Here is a 19,059-nt window from a genome sequence, read left to right as displayed (position 1 = left end):
CCCAGAGAACTCACAATAGTCTTTTTAAAGAAACTCTAGGAAGGGTGTTAACTTGATCAATGCTGTGCAGGAAGGAAAGCTTCTTCCTACCATTTCTCACCATGACTTTCACTGACATGATCAGGCTGGGAAAAGTCTTATTGGCTGAGAGCCCAGGACAACCGTGCAATATCTCTAGTCAACTGGAACTCAACTACACTGCCCAAGGGAAAACTATAACATAAAAAACAGTTTGGGTTACATGCTGTGTCTTAAACGCAACCAGCTGAAAATGTGTTTAAAATTCCAAATTTGCATGCAATCTGCTCTTTTCTAAAAAAAGAAAAAGTGGCAATATTTGTCAGCAAATTAAAAGGTAAATTTTCATATTGTTTATAAACTTTTAATAATGAAGGATTTGTACAACCAGGGTCCCTCCCCCCCAAACTTATTTGCAATCACTACAGGATCAGTTTCACATTTATTTATTTATTATTTGATTTATTGATTATGTTATTATTATTTATTGATTATTTTATTATTATTTATTATTTGATTTATTGATTATTTAATATTTGATTTGCTGGCCCTTCCTCCCAGCAGGAGCCCAAGACATGATCGCTCATAAACTACATTCCTTTTGAAAATTAAGGTTACATCCATGCCATGCATTTAATGCACTCTTAAAACAGTCATGGCTTCTCCCCAAAGAATTCTGGGAACTATAGTTTGTTAAGAGTGCTAGGAATAGTAATTCTGTGAGGGGTCTCTTAACAACTCTCAGTACCCTTAACAAATAACTGTTCCCAGGATTCTTTGGGGGAAGCCATGACCGTTAAAGTGGTATAAAAGTACTTTAAATATATAGTATGGATGTGACCTAAGGCCCAGTACTCACTTTATCACAGCCATAAGATAGCTATTGCACTACTGTTCTTTCCTGTGACACTTGGTGAGATAATATGCTCTACAGCGGGTTGGGGAACCTCCAGTTCGCAGGCCAAACTTTGCTCACCACACCTCCCCATTTGGCCCGTCTAGCTGTTTTGGGGAAGCCACACCCACCTGCACTACTCCTGGCATATATAACATCAGGTGCTGGGCAAGTAAGGGTAGGACTTGAAAGGAACAATCAGGAGCGTAAAGTGGGCTGTTGATTGTTGCTTTGCTGGAGAAAGGCATGCTCCGAACTGCCTATCAGCTGATGGGCAGTAGGAGGACACCTTGCTCGAGGGAGAAGGTGCTTCCATTCAGTGGAAACTGCTTCTCCTTCCCGGCGTTGCTGTCCATGCAGCTCAGAGGTGGAAAGAAGCCATGTGGGGAGGCTTACAAAGCCGTCTGTGATCCTCTCCACACTTGTTCTTTGTACCTCTGTCATTGATGCAAAGGAAAAGCATGGGGAAGATCACAAAGCCGTTTCCTATGCTCCTCCTTTCAACCTCTGATGCTGCAGACAAATTTTCAATGTGTTCTAGAGCATGCAGCAGATGCTGGTGCTGCAGTTCCTGCCCATGGCAACATCAACTGGGGTTTCCCAGGAAGAAGCTGTGTTGTAGCATCTCTTGTGTCACTGGGATTTCATTAGTACTGGACCTTAGTTCAAGGAGGATTATACAGAGGATTATCATTCATCATTGGCGATCACTCGTGGCTGTGTAAGATTGTCTTCCAAGATAAGGTCTTTAACAGTGGGTCCGTAAATGACTGTGGAGGCCAATTCTGGATCCACACAGCCTCCCACAGTGCGGACATAGGTTTCCAGATGGATTTGCTTGGAAGACGCCTTTGTGTGAATTTGTTTTATGTGGGGAGATCGGTGCACGACGATCAACACACAATCTTGACAGAAAAAGGCTTTGATCCAATGGCATGGGATACCACGACGATTCAAAGTCTTTTATCTGCTGCAGCCTTAATCCGCCTTCACAGCTGTTGTAACGTACACATTATTCTCCTCCGCCTGTTCTGCCGTTGAGGACTTTCTTGGATCGTTCTTTGTCTAGTTCCTCTCCCTTAACCTTACCGCCATGGGTGACCCTGCTGGGAGTACATGACTCCCGATGGCATCGCTCACAGGGTTCATTGGAACACGCAAGCCCACTCACCACTACAAGGTGACGATCCAGCAAGGGGGCAGAGGATTATATGAAGACACTGTGTGGTGGTGGTGGGGAAAACAGTCAAAGGCTTTGCTGTAATCTATAAAGCACAGGGTGATTTCCTTCTGAAATTCCTTGATCCGTTCCATTATCCAACATAAGTTTGCGATATGATCTGTGGTACTTCTTCCCTTTCTAAATCCAGCTTGGACATCTGGCATTTCTTACTCCATATATGGTAAGAGCCTTTGTTGTAGAATCTTGAGCATTACTTTACTTGCATAGGATATTAAGGCAATAGTTCTATAATTACTGTATTCCCTGGGATCCCCTTTCTTTGGAATTGGGATGTATATGGAACGCTTCCAGTCAGTGGGCCATTGTTTTCTTTTCCATATTTGTTGACAAATGTTTGTCAAAATTTGGACAGATTCAGTCTCAGTAGCTTGTAGCAACTCTATTGGTATGTCATCTGTTCCTGGTGATTTGTTTCTTCCAAGTATTTTAAGAGCAGCTTTCACCTCATATTCTAACATTTCTGCTTCTTCCTCATATGGTTCCTCTGTGAATCAATCTGTCATCCTTGCATCTCTTTTACAGAGTTCTTCAGTGTATTGCTTCCATCTTCCTTTTATTTCATCTCAGTCAGATTAAGCTTCTTGTATGCACAGAAAGAGAGAAAGATGGCTGCCGAGAGGAAAAGATGCTAAATTTGGAGCTCCCTGGACATTGGATTATCGGATTAGTGAGTCCTTCTAAACAATTGATTCATCTTATTAAGTCTTATTAAGACCTTTATGAGTGATATAACGAGCCCACTAAATTAAGAAATTAAGAAGAAAGTGAACTTGAAAGGTGACTGCCAATACTCCCTGACCTAAATCTAAATGCCAAATAAACGCGAGATAAAGAGACTGAGTTATATCATTAAGAGTTGAGAGTAATGCCAAGGATAAAGACCTAATTATAACACTAACGACTCTCGAAAGTTAAGGAGAAAAAACATGGAAGATATTTAACAACTTTTTTTAGAAGATTGGCAGCAAACTGAAATGGTTCTTACCAGAAGTGCTTGCAATAAGCTGGGCGTTTCTGTTACTCCAGAGTCGACGCCGCTTGCTTCTAGACAACTACACCTCAAACATAAACAAACTGAAATCACACAATTTTACAAGGGAAATGTCAAAACCAGCAGCAAAGAAAATGATAAAAGAGAGAAAGCAAGTTTGATAGTTTTACAATCCTCATGTAACTCGAAACAAGATAAGAATGTCCTTGATGTTTCTTTAACTAACATAGATATACTGACTCAAAAGAGAATGAGCTTTTCTGGTATGAACTTGGCTGAGGAGCTAATGCAAATAGGACAAAAAGATATTATCTCGAATTATGATGATATACATATAGAGGACTGTGTAAATAATTTATCAACATCTAGCTCCATGCCTACTTTAGAGTCATCCCATAAAGAGACGATACAAGAACTAACATCAACAAGAAATGAAGAAATTTTAACAACTTGTTTCTCAAGAAAGAATGTAGCAGATCAATTAGATCTAAGTGTATGTGACTTCATAGATTACATCAACTTAATATATAAAGAAGGGGGGAAAGATGCTACAAATGAGCTACAAAAAAGCTATGTAAATGAAGTGGAACATATGGCTGAAGTTAAAGTGACAGAACCCCCATTAAGAGAAGAATGGTTTACATCGGTAAAGAATTACTTCTCCCAAATAGGGACATATATAGCAGAGTCAAATTCTCTTATAACAGCGCTTATCCAACTTGTTACAAAAATGGATGCGCAAACTAACTTCAGGAGTTGCAACATAATACAAAAATCACAAGAGACTCAGACACAGACTAAGACGCAAGAATATAAAGAGGCTATCACAAATAAGATTGGTAAAAAACGACAAATTAGACAACAAAGAAAGAAAAGTAAAAATATAAAAAATTATAAAAAGCCTAAGAAGACATATATGAATTATGGGAAGATACTTCAACTATTAGATACCCCTAGACAAGATTCAAGAAAGAAAAATAAAAAGGAAAAGAAAAGAAGAAAGAGAGCAAGGAAAACTAAAGAAAACGAGAAATTACAAGAACCTAAAACATTACAAATACCTGAAATATCTGAATTAAATCAATATCCACAAAAAGGAATACCCTTACAAAAAACAGAGGGACCTATCCATATCAGTATGGCACAAACACAAGCAGGAAAAGTTTGTAATAAAGACATAAGGGAAAGCAATAAAGAAGAAAAATCATATTGGAAGTTGATACTGAATAAGAAGAAATTAGCATTTCTAAACTTCCCTAAGCCAAAGGTATGGCTCAATTATTACCAAAAGAGACAACATATGTGGGAGATATTGGAGAGTCTCATACCTGGGTTAATAGATATAGCTGCAATTAATAACGTACAATATCTGTTCTATACTAAAACTGCGACCAGAGCTATTGTAACTTTCAGTGATTCCGAAACAACAAACAAGATATATACAAACAGAGAAAAGCTATCCCTTTATTTTATTTGGGTTATTAGATGTTTTAATAACTCCAATTCACCAAGTCCTCTCCTGAAAATGGCAACATCAATAAAAGACTCTTACCTGCAAGAAAAACAACTTATGAAAGAAAGAGAAACAATAGTAGAGACCAACACATACTCTAGTCCAGAAGATCAACATTTAAATTTAACATCTGCTTTAAACAGAACGAAGATACAGACCTTTTCCCCAGAAGAGTTGATATTACTTGATCTATATCCCAAGTTTAATGCTGATGAGAAAAAGGAGACAATAAATAGACTTAAAAATTTGATTCGACTTATGGAAAACCCAGAGGAAGAAGCCAGTCCAGTGGATACACAAAATCTCATTTCCACAACTAATTCTATGGATAATGCAGATGCTTTGCGAGCTCAAAATAAAGAAAAACCATTTTGGGCTTACTCTCTAAATCAACCAACCCCGGATTGACTACAAAATCACTCAACAACCGCTGACAAGAGCAAAGAAGAGATGGAACAACAATCTTCAATTATAGGTAACACATGCAATTGACTTAAAGTTCACATGAAGGGGAAAGAGTTGCATATGATATCATGGAATATTTCCGGCTGGGCCAACAAGTCCACAAATCAAGACACCATTGACTTTTTAACCCATTACGATATAATCTCACTTCAAGAAACATGGTCCATGAACAAACCCAGCTTAGATGGATATATACCCTTTCACTTACTAGCAACTCCAAGTGAAAGAGGAGGTAGACCCAAAGGAGGGATTTGTGTATTTATTTCGACCTCTTTGAAAGCTAAAATAACACTATTAGGTAATTTACAAGACTTGGCTATTGCTCTGATCCTAGAGTTTAGTCAAAATGCAATAATACTTATTAATACCTATCTACCACCGGCACAAAATAATAAAATTGCTGAAGAAAGAATTTTGCTGCTTGAGAATTTTATAACAAAATTGATGATAGAAAATCCTCAAAAAAGATTAATTCTGCATGGAGACCTCAATGCAAGAATTGGCACTTCAGATCTGGCCTTATATAAAAAATATAATCAATTGACTCTGCTACCATTAGAGATTAATAACATCCCTCCACGCAGTTCTAAAGATAAGGGTATGAACCACACAGATTAATTTTAATGAAGATGTGTATGATGGTTGATCTAACCTTACTGAATGGTCGTACCTCTGGAGATCTCACGGGAGATCTTACTTATTATTCAACAGTGGGTTCATCACTCATAGACTTAATGTTTGTGTCAACAGAACTTTTTTTCTTAATAAATAAATTAAATATAGTTAATCGACCAGAAAGCGATCATTTACCAGTTACAGTGGAAATCGACATGAACTCAGAAGTGGTCCACTTACCACGCAAGACATTTTCTAATAAAGAAATAGAAATGCAATCTACCAAAGTTAAATGGTTACCTAAAACTAGCTCTGAGATCACTAACATTTTGAACTCCTCGACAATGGACACAATTAAAAAAGAAATACTAGCACCTACTACTGAAATTAATCCAATTTTAACTTTACAAAAACTTATAACAACATTACAAACAATTATTCTAAATTGTGCATGCCCTCATAAATTCCCTCATAGACCTAAATCTAAGACGTGGTTCGATAAGGAATGTGCTGAGATTAGAAAACAAATGATAGTTACTTACCAAAAACTGAATGTCTTGGGATCACATGACGATTTACAGGTTTACTGTGAAATAAAGAAAAAATACAAAGATTTAATAAAATTTAAAAAACAACAAGGAAGAAATAAAGTATGGCAGAAACTATTTGAAGCTGCCAAATTAAAAAATCCTAATTCTTTCTGGCGGCTTGTAACGGCACATTGGCCGAAGTCCCAGCACCATAATTCTGCAAATGTTCCACCTCATATTTGGGAAGACCATTTTCAAAAATTATATCAGGAGGAGGTTGATATTGGATTAACACCTTGTATGTTTGATGAGAGAATTCAGGAGTGGGCGCCAGTAAATAAAAATGAGGTCATTTACTTAATCAATAAACTAAAATCTAATAAAGCTCCTGGACCAGATAACATTCCCCCAGAAGTGTTTAAAGAAAATATACATTGGTGGGCCCCGGTGTTAGCCTCATTATTTACTTATATTGATCTAACACTTGAAATACCAAAAGATTGGGGTATGGCTACAATAGTCCCCATCTATAAAAAAGGACCTGCTAATGATCCGAACAACTACAGGCCAATCAGCTTGATAAACACAATCAGTAAATTATATGCGGCCCATCTATACTTAAAATTAACAGAATGGATTGACCAAAATAATATCATAGTGATCGAACAGGCAGGATTCCGCCCGAATAGATCAATTTTTGACCATACATCATTTAGTAGACAAATATGCGAATAGACTTCTTCATAGACCTAAAGGCGGCTTTTGACTCGATCTCCCACTCTCGTCTTTGGTCAAAACTAAACTATTTAGGTATGGATAAACGTCTTATAGCTCTGATCCAAGGATTATATAAAAACACCTCGCTTCAAATACGCTGTAGTATTAAAGGCCACTTAACAAATCCAGTATTAACATCAAGAGGGGTGAAACAAGGGTGTGTATTATCGCCAATTCTATTTAACATCTATATCAACGACATAGTACACAAATTAGCACCAGTTTCATCCCATCCACCTATTTTGGCAAAAAAAACCACGTAATATCCTTTTATATGCGGACGATGTAGCCTTATGTTCAAGGACTCCAATTGACCTTAAGCGGCTTTTAACTAAATTAGTAGGTTACTGCTCCACTGAATTATTAACTATAAACTATCAAAAAACAAAAATAATAGCATTTACTAAGAAAAAATCTCAATCTGACTGGCAAATTCATGGACATAAACTAGAACAGGTGAACTCCCTAAAGTATTTAGGCTGTATATTTCAATCCTCAGGCAGCTATCTGATGCATAATCAGTGTATGATTATGAATGCATGGAGAACTTTAAAAGCATTATTAACATTTTTTTATACAAGAGGAGGTCAAACTTTTCTTCCAGTTATGAAGATTTTCAACGCCAAAATATTAGCCCAACTGACCTTTGGATCACAAACAAATGTAAATCAGAAATTTAGCTCATTTGAGTCAATACAAACCATCTTTCTAAGATCCATTATGTCAATCCTGACATGTGTATCCAATAACATTCTAAGACTCGAAGCAGGGGCTCAAATGATTGAAACTAAAATTTGGCTAATGAGAATTAATTTATGGTTAAAACTTAATTTTAACCCAATAGGTATTGCTCCAGATATTCTGACTGATAATCATCAATCCCCTTGGGTGAAATTAATTGCAGACAAACTATCACAGATAGGCTTTTCAATACATCTTATTAAATTTATGGGTTACGAAGCTGCATTGGCTGGAATAAGACAACGTCTGTTTGATATAGACCACCAACAGCAATTACTTCTAATAAAAAATCAAAGACACAACCAAAATTTTTTTAAACCAATGCCTTATGTTTTGACTTTAGAAATACCTAAGCATCGCAAAGCCTTTACTAAGATCCGATTAGATGTGATGCCTTCAGCTGTTATGGATGGCAGACTACTCAAAATACCATATAAAGACAGAGTTTGTCTTTGTGGAGAAGGTGATGTGGAAAATAATAGACACATACTTCTTCACTGCCCCCTATACAAGACATTAAGGCAACAAATAATTACCCCATTGTTAATAAACATACTTCATAAATCTGAATTAGATCAATTAGAATATTTACTTGGAGATACCTCCCCTAAAATTACACTTCAAATAGCAAAATTTAGTGTAGCCGTGTAGAATATACGATCTAATATTATAAAAGCTATCTCTCTTTGTAAATGAAAGTTATAATCTGTCATACTGGTTTAGATATTTACTGACAAATGTGTTGTCTAAATAATATAGCATAGAGTGCCAAGTAATTGATTATAGCTAATTTAAGATGATATGTTAGTTATATTAACATGTAAATTAAAGTCTAACCTTGGCCTCACAGAAATTCAATTAATAAATCTAAGTTTTAAATGTTCTTAAGCTATTTTAATAATTAATGTTTTATATATAAAACTATGTATTAACCAAAATGTCATATAGCATATTGCTACATGTATGTTTTTGTCTTACTATGTTTTAAGCTGACCTATGGTCGAATAACCTCCAGGCTGGATTACTGTAATGTGCTCTGTGTGGGGCTGCCCTTGAGGCTGGTCCGGAAGATGCAGCTGGTGCAAAATGTGGTGGCGAGACTGTTCACTGGGGCAGGGTATCTCCAACATGTTACCCGCTGCTGAAAGAACTGCACTGGCTGCCCATTTGCTACCGGGTAAAGTTCAAGGTTCTAGTTTTGGTGTACAAAGCCCTATACAGCTTGGGACCAGGATACCCGAAAGACCATCTTATCCCTTATATATCCAGTCGATCACTGTGCTCTGCAGGTGAGGGCCTCCCGCAGATACCATCTTATCAGGAGGTCCATTCTGCACAACATAGGAAATGGACCTGTAGTGTGGCAGCACCTACCCTGTGGAATTCCCTACTCTTAAATATTAGACAGGGGCGATCTCTGTTATCTTTTTGGCGCCTATTGAAGACCTTCCTCTTTCAACAAGCCTTTTAAGTTGAGACCTTATCCCAGTCTGCATCTGTGTTGGAATTGCTTTTTAATATGTTTTTAATCCTTTAAAAAAAAAACAGTATGTTTTTAACCTTTTTTCTTTTTTTAAGATGTCTTCAGAGCTTTTTAAAGAAATGTTTTTAAAGATGTTTTGTTTCAATGTATTTTAAAGTCTATTTTTATGATGTTTTAAAGTGTTTTTAGTGCTTTTGTTTGCCACCCTGGGCTCCTGCTGAGAGGAAGGGTAAGATATAAATCAAATAATAAATAAATCGATTAGTCACAGTGCTGCTCGTACTTGTCCTTTGTTCTTCCCCAGTAGCTCAGTGAGTGCCTTCTGACCTTCCAGCACTATCTCATGTTGCATTTTGGATACTGTTCATAGGGTTTTGTGGTAAGTGGTATTCAGATGTGGTTTACCATTGTCTTCCTCTGAGTTTGGATGCATCTTAGTCTGGTGTCTCAGCTTTGACCATTCCGCCTTGGGTTACCCTGCTAGGAGCCTAGCCTCTTTGTCTAGACTCCTGACTGTATTGCTCTCAGCTTCTTCAATACTTTCAAACCCTCTCACTACATTAAGGTGTGAATCCTAGAGGGGGATTCCTAACTTTATTATATTGGATACACTTGGATTTGTGTTTATTTACATTTTTCTTTACCTTAGAATACTGTCCTGGTATTTCTGCAGCTGAAGGGTGGTCCAGAATAATTTTTAACAAACAAATAAGTGGGCCTAAGTATTATGGGGAAACTAGAAGAACATGACATGGGCTTCCATTTTTGCAGCAACCTTATGTCAGGGGCAAAAATCATTACTTCCTTCCAATGCAAAATATTAACACCATGTCAGAAAAGGTACATCAAAATTAATGCAAATTGTAGGTGTCTGCTTTGTTCCTAGTATGTATTCCAGCAAGCCACCGTTTGAATAGGCTCCCTGATGTGTGTTTCAGAAACGAAATGGCCACTTGTGGCCACTTGTGTATTATATCTTACGCACCTTTTGTGATGAAAATATTCTTATGGCAAAAAGGTGCTGTAATAGTTGATTAGAGGAAATTATCCTGTCTGCCGCTTTCTTTGTCAACTTCCTTCTGATTCAGTTAATGAGTCTTTTATTTTATGACTTCACCCTAGGCTTTGATGCGACCTGGTCGAATTGACAGAATCATATATGTACCTCTGCCTGATACAGCCACTCGTAAAGAAATATTTAAAATTCAGTTTTGCACCATGCCCGTCTCAGATGAAGTCCACATGGAGGAGCTTGTCGAACAAACACAAAAATATTCAGGAGCGGAGGTAAACACTGTTGAATGAAAATGTGAAATCTTAGTAATTATTACTGCATATTTGATTGCCAATTATATTTATTGTATTTTACCATTTTTTGTGTGTTCTTCCTCATAAAGTCATAAGTGAAGTGACTTTTTCCATAGGAATAAGTTGAGGAATAAAGTGCTGTCACGGCCACTCAGTCAGTAGATCAGATCTGTCTTTCACATCCATGTCAGAGGGCTGCTTGACACATTTCAAAACAACAACCAAAAACTACATTGAAAGCATTTCTATGTAGCAATTAATATGAACCTGTGTGCAAATTGCATAAATAATGTGGCATGCAGTGATTTTCACTGAAGGATCAAGGACCATCAGATGGGATGATTTCTACATGAGTTTATATTAATTTATGCCATAAATGGATAATAACTTTGACCCACTTCTGCTGTTAGCTTTCTCAGATGAACATGCATACTACTTTGCAAGTTTCCTAACCCTCCTACTTTTAAAGTAAGGTAAAATCATATTAATATTTTTAAATTAAATTCTTCAATTAAGTATGAAAAGAACTGAAACAATTTGTGGTAATATTTTAGAAATATGAGAACTCTGTTACAACTAACAGTCTAATTAGTTTGTGATTTATTAATTAAAATATTTATATCCCATTTTTTAGCAGCTCACAAACAATAATTAAAACAATATGCAAGGAATAAAACACTTGGAAACAAAAAAATCAGGCAGTTCTTGAAATCACAGAAGGGGAAGGGGACTCTAAATCAAACCCAAAAGCACAGCAATAAAGAGAGGTTTTTAACAGCACAGGTCTACTAGCTTTGGAAGTTCCACAAACTGGGTGCCACAACTGAAAATGCCCTGTGCTGTGTCCTAGTCAATTGGATTTCTGATGGCAGGTTTCTGTAACTTAGATAATACTAAGGGTCTACCACATGTTTGCCAGAACCCTAGATCATACTATGACAGTTCGCCAAAGACTTGAATTCTGACTGCTACTCTCCTCATTTTTGTAACTAAAAGCATTCAGGGAAGGGGCTGTAGCTCAGTGTTAGACCAACTGCTTTGCATGCAGAAGGTCTTAGGTTCAATCCCCAGCATCTCCAACTAAGGTTGGAAGAGTTCCCTGCCTGAAAGCCTGGAGAGCTGCTTGCAATCAGTGGAGACAATACTGAACTAGATGCACTAGTGGTCTAACTCTGTATAAGGCAGCTTCCTATGCTGCTGTTCCCATGTGTGCCCTTTTTTTATCTGTGAAGAGCTCATACAGTGTGTTTATCCATGCAAGTTACACATGCTTACCTGTACACGAACACTGAAGCATTCATAATGGAAGATACAAAGCAGTGTACAGAACCCCACAGCATGTGTTATAGTGTATTATCAGGACTACTTCATATATTTCTGGTTTTACACTGAACAGGGAACATGAGATAGACCTATGTCAATATGCTTCGAGAGAACAGCTGTTCATTGGATTATAATACTGTAAAAAATGAAAAGTTGAACAACGCATCAGTAAGTGATGAGCTGCCATTTATTAAACCTTTATTGCTATAAGCAATGCAAAGACTATACTTTTCAAGTAATGTATGAGTATTTTTATATATCTTACTCTTTTTATCTTGTTGTGATGAATTATTCACAATTTTTTGTGTGGGAGTTTGTCTTTTTCTAACTGATCGTTTGTATGGGCATTGACTTTTTCTTCATTAATCCATAGGTCATAAACAAATGCAACACATTCTTCACTAGATATATACATCTAAGTAAGAGATGGTTTAATGTAATGATCAATCTACATTTTTCTGAAATGGTTACCAAATTTGCCCAGTGAAAGTAGCTTTCCAGAATAATCATGTATTATGATATCAGAAGTATGAACTTGTTCAAAATTCATTTATTTGTTTGCTTAAACAAACAATTCTGCTTAAACAGTCTTTGTCAAATATTGTAGTTAGGTTGGTTTCTTCTGAAAAGAGTGTATGAAGAAGTGTAGTATCCAAGGAAGGTTGCCATCTATCCCAGAAAGGGCAGAAAATCCTGGTTTATGGTCACATTTAGATTTCTCAAAGCCTAGCTTTAAAAGTAGGTTTAAACAAACAAAATGTCTAGATTAAAAAGTCCTAGTTGGATAGCTTAGACCAGCCTTTCCCAACCAGTGTGCCTCCAGATGTTGTTGGACCACAACTCCCATTAGCCTCAGCCAGCATTGCCAGTGGCTGAGGCTGATGGGAGTTGTGGTCCAACAACATCTGGAGGCACACCGGTTGGGAAAGGCTGGCTTAGACAAAAAGGCCCCTTTACAAGAAATAACTGGACATGGAAGTCAGAGGCAGGCACTTTTTCGTTACTTTCCGGTGCTCTAATTCTAGTGGGTTCATTGATTTCATTTGGCAGAGAAGACTTTTTTGTCTATTCTGATCACTTTTGCATTGAAAATTTCTGATGTTATGTTGTCTGATGTTACAGCAGGATATTAAAACTTTTCCCTCTTCTTTCCATTAAAGGAAGAAGAGCTAGATATGATGATGGACTAATTAAAAGGTAGAGAACATAAATCACCTACAGTATTTAATCTTTTACAATTCCTCACCCTTTAATCAGTCCACAGAAACAACAATGAAGTAATAGTCAATGAATAGAAGTTTTAACTTGCTTTCAGCCTTCAGAATTTCTAAAGTTTCTTGAAACTGAGGTTAGAAGTGGTGTTTACAACACTGTTTCTTTGCTAATTCTTTGCTTAATCACAAGGTTTGGGATCCAGAAGTCTTAAACATTTTATGGGCATGCATTTCTTGGATTTTTTGTTTTAAACACAAGTGCATCAGGGGACGTTCTAGAGGACCTTATGACTTTCTGGATAATGTAGGGAGCTGTGGTAGGAAGTGGGTGTTTCAGAAGGTCTTTAGTGCCTTTGAAGGACTGACTGCACAGGCAGCATTTTTTAAGACTCAGTCATGATTTCCAAAACAGTTATTTATTGAGGCATTAGGCTGGTTTACAGATTTGAGTTCAGTAGCTGATGTGATGCATCTTGTTGCTTATAATAGTTTTGGTTCACTACTTTAAAATTATTTAAAGGGCATTTTAGGAAAAGCTGATACAAGTTTCTCAGATATCACTTACTTTCTTTTACTAGCTCTACATCTTAGTAATTCATGACTTTAAATTACACAGAAATTGTCTCAACAAAACTAGTGCTGCTTATTCTGTAACACTCAGCATAGGCTTTCTTAATTTGCTTTTTGGTATTGTAATTACAGTTGCACATGAAACCCTAAAGAACTGTGTGCTGCAAGTGAAAATGAAATCATGTGGATCCTGACAGATGTCAAGCTGCTAATTTTGTCATTTGGAAACTCTCTTATCCGGAAAGGATAATATAATTATAATTATCATATATTATCTGCAGTAAACGAATGAGTTTAGATGAAACATGTCTTGGCAGAATAGAGACTTTATTCCTTTTAATAAGCACATATACTGATCTTTATTTTAGATCTGACTTTTAAAAGAAGTTTATAACATCATTTTTCTTTGAAAACTTAAGGAACTGATCTGCTTAGTCCTAAATCTTACCTCTTAAAATTGTGGAAGAAAGATATGGAACAGCTTATAAGATTTCTATTAAAGAGTAGCATTAAAAACATTCCTGGAAACCAGAGGCAAGTTATCAGTCCTTTTCATCTACTCCTTCCAGTTCTGAAGCAAATTCCTTTTTTAAATCCAGAAGGCAATTATAAAGACAAGGCTGCTCATGAGCAGGTCAAGTAATGTGTGAAACATTCTGATCTCGAATCTGCTGAAAATAATAAAAAATTAAGACATCCTGCATTCTAGTATATTGCTAGTATCTCTTTGAGATACATATGTTTATGGAAAATTAAGATTTGAGGCAGTCTTAACTTTATGGCAGACAGTTTATGCTATGAGGACCAAGCTGGCATCATGTTATATGACATGTTATATAACCATACTGACCAAAGAAACATTACACGTGTGAAGAAACCATAAATCTGTCACTTATACCTAGAGGACTTGGTGTAAATTTTATCTTCCTTGCTGAGCAATAACTCACAAGGACAATACACAGCATGCAAAACAAAATGCTGATTAACTTTCACTCATGCTGCTCCATGTGCTTATTTGATGTCAGGAAAGCATCTTTGCAGTACCGTAAATTCATCTTACAGAGCAATTCTCAACTCTCACCTCAAACATATCTCATTAAAAGTAAGTCATAAGGAAGGATGCTGCTGATTTAAACCAGCTCTTATTTTCAATAAAGCAAATGTCGACAGTTTAATGACTTGAAAATGACTCTGCACAGAGCTCTACTGTATGTTCAGCCTGTATGAAAAATTCAGAGACATACATTTCTGTTGCTGAGCATGAGAATCATTTTATTTTGGGAACTACAGACCTGTCCCCACCTCACCCCCAGCATCCAAAGAAGTATTCCTATATCACATTCCCATTTTGATTAATCATTCAGGATTACATTACAATCGTATTTAAAAATGATTTTTATTGAGATTTTTGAGAACAAAGTAGAAAACAACAAAACGCAGCAAACTTCAGTAATAGCAAGAAACAATATCAAAAGCATGAGATAAGCAGTGAAAGAAAATGGGAGAAAAGGCATGGATAGTAGAAAGAATGTTAGGTTACAATCTTAATGCTTACTAGGATAAAAACCCCATTGAACCTCCAAGTAAACATCTTTAGCATCGGTCTGTGTCACTGTCCATTACATTTGCAACATAGCCTTGCTCATACAGAGTGATAGCATGAAAAATACTGCACAATAATCCATTCTTTCCATCTCACACTTCACACACTGTCCTTCTGTCACACACCTAAGACATTTAAGAAGGTGTAAGAAAGCAACTTTGGGCCATGTTGTGCATTTGAATATTGAGTTCATGCAGTGACACTAATTTCTGTGAATGTACTATCAAGAAATTGAAAAATTAACATATATATCATTTTTACAAGGTGGAAAAATAACCATCAGAGGGAGAAATTTGAAAGAATAGTGCAGATAGAGCCAGTCAACTAATTTCCAGTATCTCTGGAAAACATTTAAGCATATTTAAGCATATTTTCTCCTCACAGTGTACATGTGGGTGACTACCATCATCTCTCCAACTGGCATATAAGTCATGCATACTATGAAATAGATCACATGATGTACATGCATGCATAGAATGTTTTGCAGTGCCACCAGAGAGCTAAGTCTGTCTCACCTCTCTTGTTCCTGTTCCCCCTTCCAGTCTCAAGAAATAATGGGATTATGGGAGCCTCCTTCAAATATATGCACATTGGTGAAGGAGGCAGCAGTCAGGTGGTAGGAAAGAAGGGAGAGGGGATATACTTGTCCCTTTTCCCAATCCTGGGGACAAGAGAAGCAGTCAACTAAATCCTTTGGACAGGGCGGAAGTGGTCCACAACTAGAAAAACTATCATGAGACCACACACTTGTATCCTGGTCCTGATTCTGGGCTAGCAGAATTGTGGCAAGAGGCAAGGTGCTTCCCTGCAGGATTTATTTATTTATTTTATTTATATCCCGCCTTTTCTTCGGGAGGGAACCCAGGGCAACAAAAACAAAAAAAGCACTTTAAAACATCTTAAAAATGAAAGACTTTAAAACATATTAAAACAAAACATCTTTAAAAAACAACATGAAAAACATCTTCAAAAGCCATTCTACACAAGCTGGGATAAGGTTTCCATTTAAAACACTTGTTGAAAGAGGAAGGCCTTCAGTAGGTGCCAGAAAGATAACAGAGATGGTACCTATCTAATATTTAAAGTGGAAAATTCCAGTGTGTCGGTGCCACAACACTAAAGGTGCATTTCCTATGTTGTGCGGAACGGACCTCCTGATAAGATGATATCTGCAGGAGGCCCTCACTACCAGAGTGTGGTGATTGACTGGGTATATAAGGGGTAAAATGATTTTTCAGTTATCCTGGTCCCAAGTTGTGTAGGGCTTTGTACACTAAAACCAGAACCTTGAACTTGACCCAGTAGCCAATGGGCAGCCAGTGCAGTTCTTTCAGCAACAGGTAACATGTTGGCAATACCTGCCCCAGTGAACAGTCATTTTGCATTTTTCACCAGCTGCAGCTTCTGGACCAACCTCAAGGGCAGCCCCACATAGAGCACATTACAGTAATGTAATCTGGAGTTTACCAGTGAACGAACAACAGTGGTCAGGCTATCCCAGTCCAGAAATGGCCTCAGCTATCTTACCAACCAAAGCTGGTAAAAGGCACTCCTAGCCACTGAGATCACCTTGGCCTCTAGTGACAAAGATGGGTCCAGGAGCACTCCCAAATTATGAACCTGCTCTTTTAGAGGTAGTACGACCCCATACAAAGCAGGGAATTGACCAGTTATCCGAACTCTGGAACCACCAACCCATAGCACTCCATCTTGCTAGGATTCAGACTAACTTCATTGCTCGATTGAACTCTGTAATATAAAAAAATTGGACCCATAGTCATGAAAACCATTGGGGGATATGCTTGTCCATAAGTGTCTTTGCATGCATGTGCTTGAGATTGTGGAATGAGACTTAAAGAAGATACTGCAAAGGGGGAAAACACATTAGTGGATTTTCACAGGTCTTCACTTGCTGGTTACTAATTTTACATCTCCTTCATCTTCTCCCCCCCCCCATTTGTTCACATAAAGTTGTCAAAAACTCTTCTGTGTAGAATGTAAGAGAAGGAAGTGTGTCCACAGAATCATGGGGGGCTGCTGTCACTTAGCAGAGGCTACAAAAAAAAGTTGGAAAGTAGCAATCAGTCATCCAACTGTGCTTCCCATCCCTTTCTAGTCTTTCCTGGGGCCATGCTTCTTGATAGTTTTCTGCTTGGCAGTGGCTCCCCATAAAAGAAAAACATGTTGCTGTTTATAAGCAATTGGGAATGAAATTCTAGAAGGAAACAGTAAGCCTCTTTGGAAAGTTGCTATTGTTTGTTTCTTCAGGTTTTTTGTTAAAAAAATGGTTTGCTTTAAACAAGTTGCTTTGTGGCAGATTTAATATTTGTTTAGCTGTTTTATCAAGTTCATTTTAATAAAATGCAAATCAAATTACACTAGTCAGTCTTGAAAATTGTTCATGCTTCTTAGAAGCAGTTTTATAAAGAAAATAGCTATGTTACTCATTAAGGCTGTGAGCACACTAGATGCCTGCAGCAAAGTGTTTCCATTGGCCATAGCTGGAGGGACAACAGATTGATCTGCCAGTCAGTTGCAAAATCTGTTTGAAGCTGATTTTTTTTTAAAATGCAGTCAATCTGATCCCACCATGTTTTATAGTAAAAAGGGTGGGGTTTGACTAGCATCATGTGCCCCCGACACTATCAGAATCTCTGTTGTTGTTTCAACAAATACAAAATCCCTGATGCTTTCTGCATGAAGCTGTTCTTCTATTCTGGGGGTTGTTAACATTTTTCTTACTAAGGGATTCATTTTATTTTATTTTATTATTACATTTATATCCCACTTTTCCTTCAAGGAGCTCAAGATATGGTGTACTTGGTTCTCTCCCATCTCATTTCATCCTCAGAAGAAGCCTGTGAGGTAGGTTAGGCTGACAGATGGTGAGTGGCCCAAGGTCACCCAGGGAAATTCATGGCTGCGTGGGGATATGAATCCTGGTCTCCCAGGTCCTAGTCCAGCTCTCTAACGACTACACCATACTGGCCTTCACATTGACCCCATGATTAACCCTCCAAGTGCGTCATGTCAAAATGTACAAAAAACATAGTAGCAAACAAAAAAACAACTATTGTATAAATATAAATTGTGTGTTGTTGTTTGTTGATATGTGCCTTCAAGTCGATTACAATTTATGGCGACCCTATGAATCAGTGACGTCCAAGAGCATCTGTCATGAACCACCTTGTTAAGATCTTGTAAGTTCAGGTCTGTGGCTTCCTTTATGGAATCAATCCATCTCTTGTTTGGCCTTCCTCTTTTTCTACTCCTATTTCCCAGCATTATTGTCTTTTCCAGTGAATCATGTCTTCTCATGATGTGTCCAAAGTATGACAACCTCAGTTTCATAATTTTAGCTTCTAGTGACAGTTCTTGTTTAATTTGTTCTAACATTCAATTATTTGTCTTTTTTGCAGTCCATGGTATGCATAAAGCCTCCTCCAACACTACATTTCAAATGAGTTGATTTTTCTCTTATCCACTTTTTTCACTGTCCAACTTTCACATCCATACATAGAGATCGGGAATACCATGGTCTGAATGATCCTGACTTTAGTGTTCAGCTATACATCTTTGCATTTGAGGACATTTTCTAGTTCTCTCATAGCTGCCCTCCCAGTCCTAGCCTTCTTCTGATTTCTTGACTATTGTTTCCATTTTGGTTAATGACTGTGCCAAGGTATTGATAGTCCTTTATATTGTTTTATATTGTTTTAAATTTTTTAATTGTGTTTTAAATTGTTTTTTAAAAGATGTATCTTAAATTG

At 37.2% G+C, this 19,059-nt stretch overlaps 1 protein-coding gene across 11 annotated transcripts in view; it reads left to right on the top strand.

The window, feature by feature from the left end:
* AFG2A (AFG2 AAA ATPase homolog A) overlaps positions 1-19,059 on the top strand; it is a 248,554-nt gene that overhangs the window by 182,009 nt on the left and 47,486 nt on the right. For 6 of the 11 annotated variants that reach the window (XM_061585133.1, XM_061585145.1, XM_061585144.1 and 3 more), the window contains exon 15: positions 10,394-10,558. The exons of 1 other annotated variant lie outside the window; for it this stretch is intronic. In XM_061585133.1, the coding sequence (XP_061441117.1) occupies positions 10,394-10,558 (165 nt within the window). Of the gene's footprint in view, positions 1-10,393; positions 10,559-11,975; positions 12,037-13,062; positions 13,100-13,818; positions 13,852-19,059 lie in introns of those variants that run through there. 4 more of the 11 variants (XM_061585129.1, XM_061585127.1, XM_061585131.1 and 1 more) reach the window with 4 other exon arrangements.

Source organism: Rhineura floridana, chromosome 9, assembly GCF_030035675.1.
Source record: "Rhineura floridana isolate rRhiFlo1 chromosome 9, rRhiFlo1.hap2, whole genome shotgun sequence".
In the NCBI taxonomy this organism is placed as follows: Eukaryota; Metazoa; Chordata; class Lepidosauria; order Squamata; family Rhineuridae; genus Rhineura; species Rhineura floridana.
Note: the sequence above shows the minus strand (reverse complement) of the source record. Positions and strands in the feature narration are given on the sequence as shown.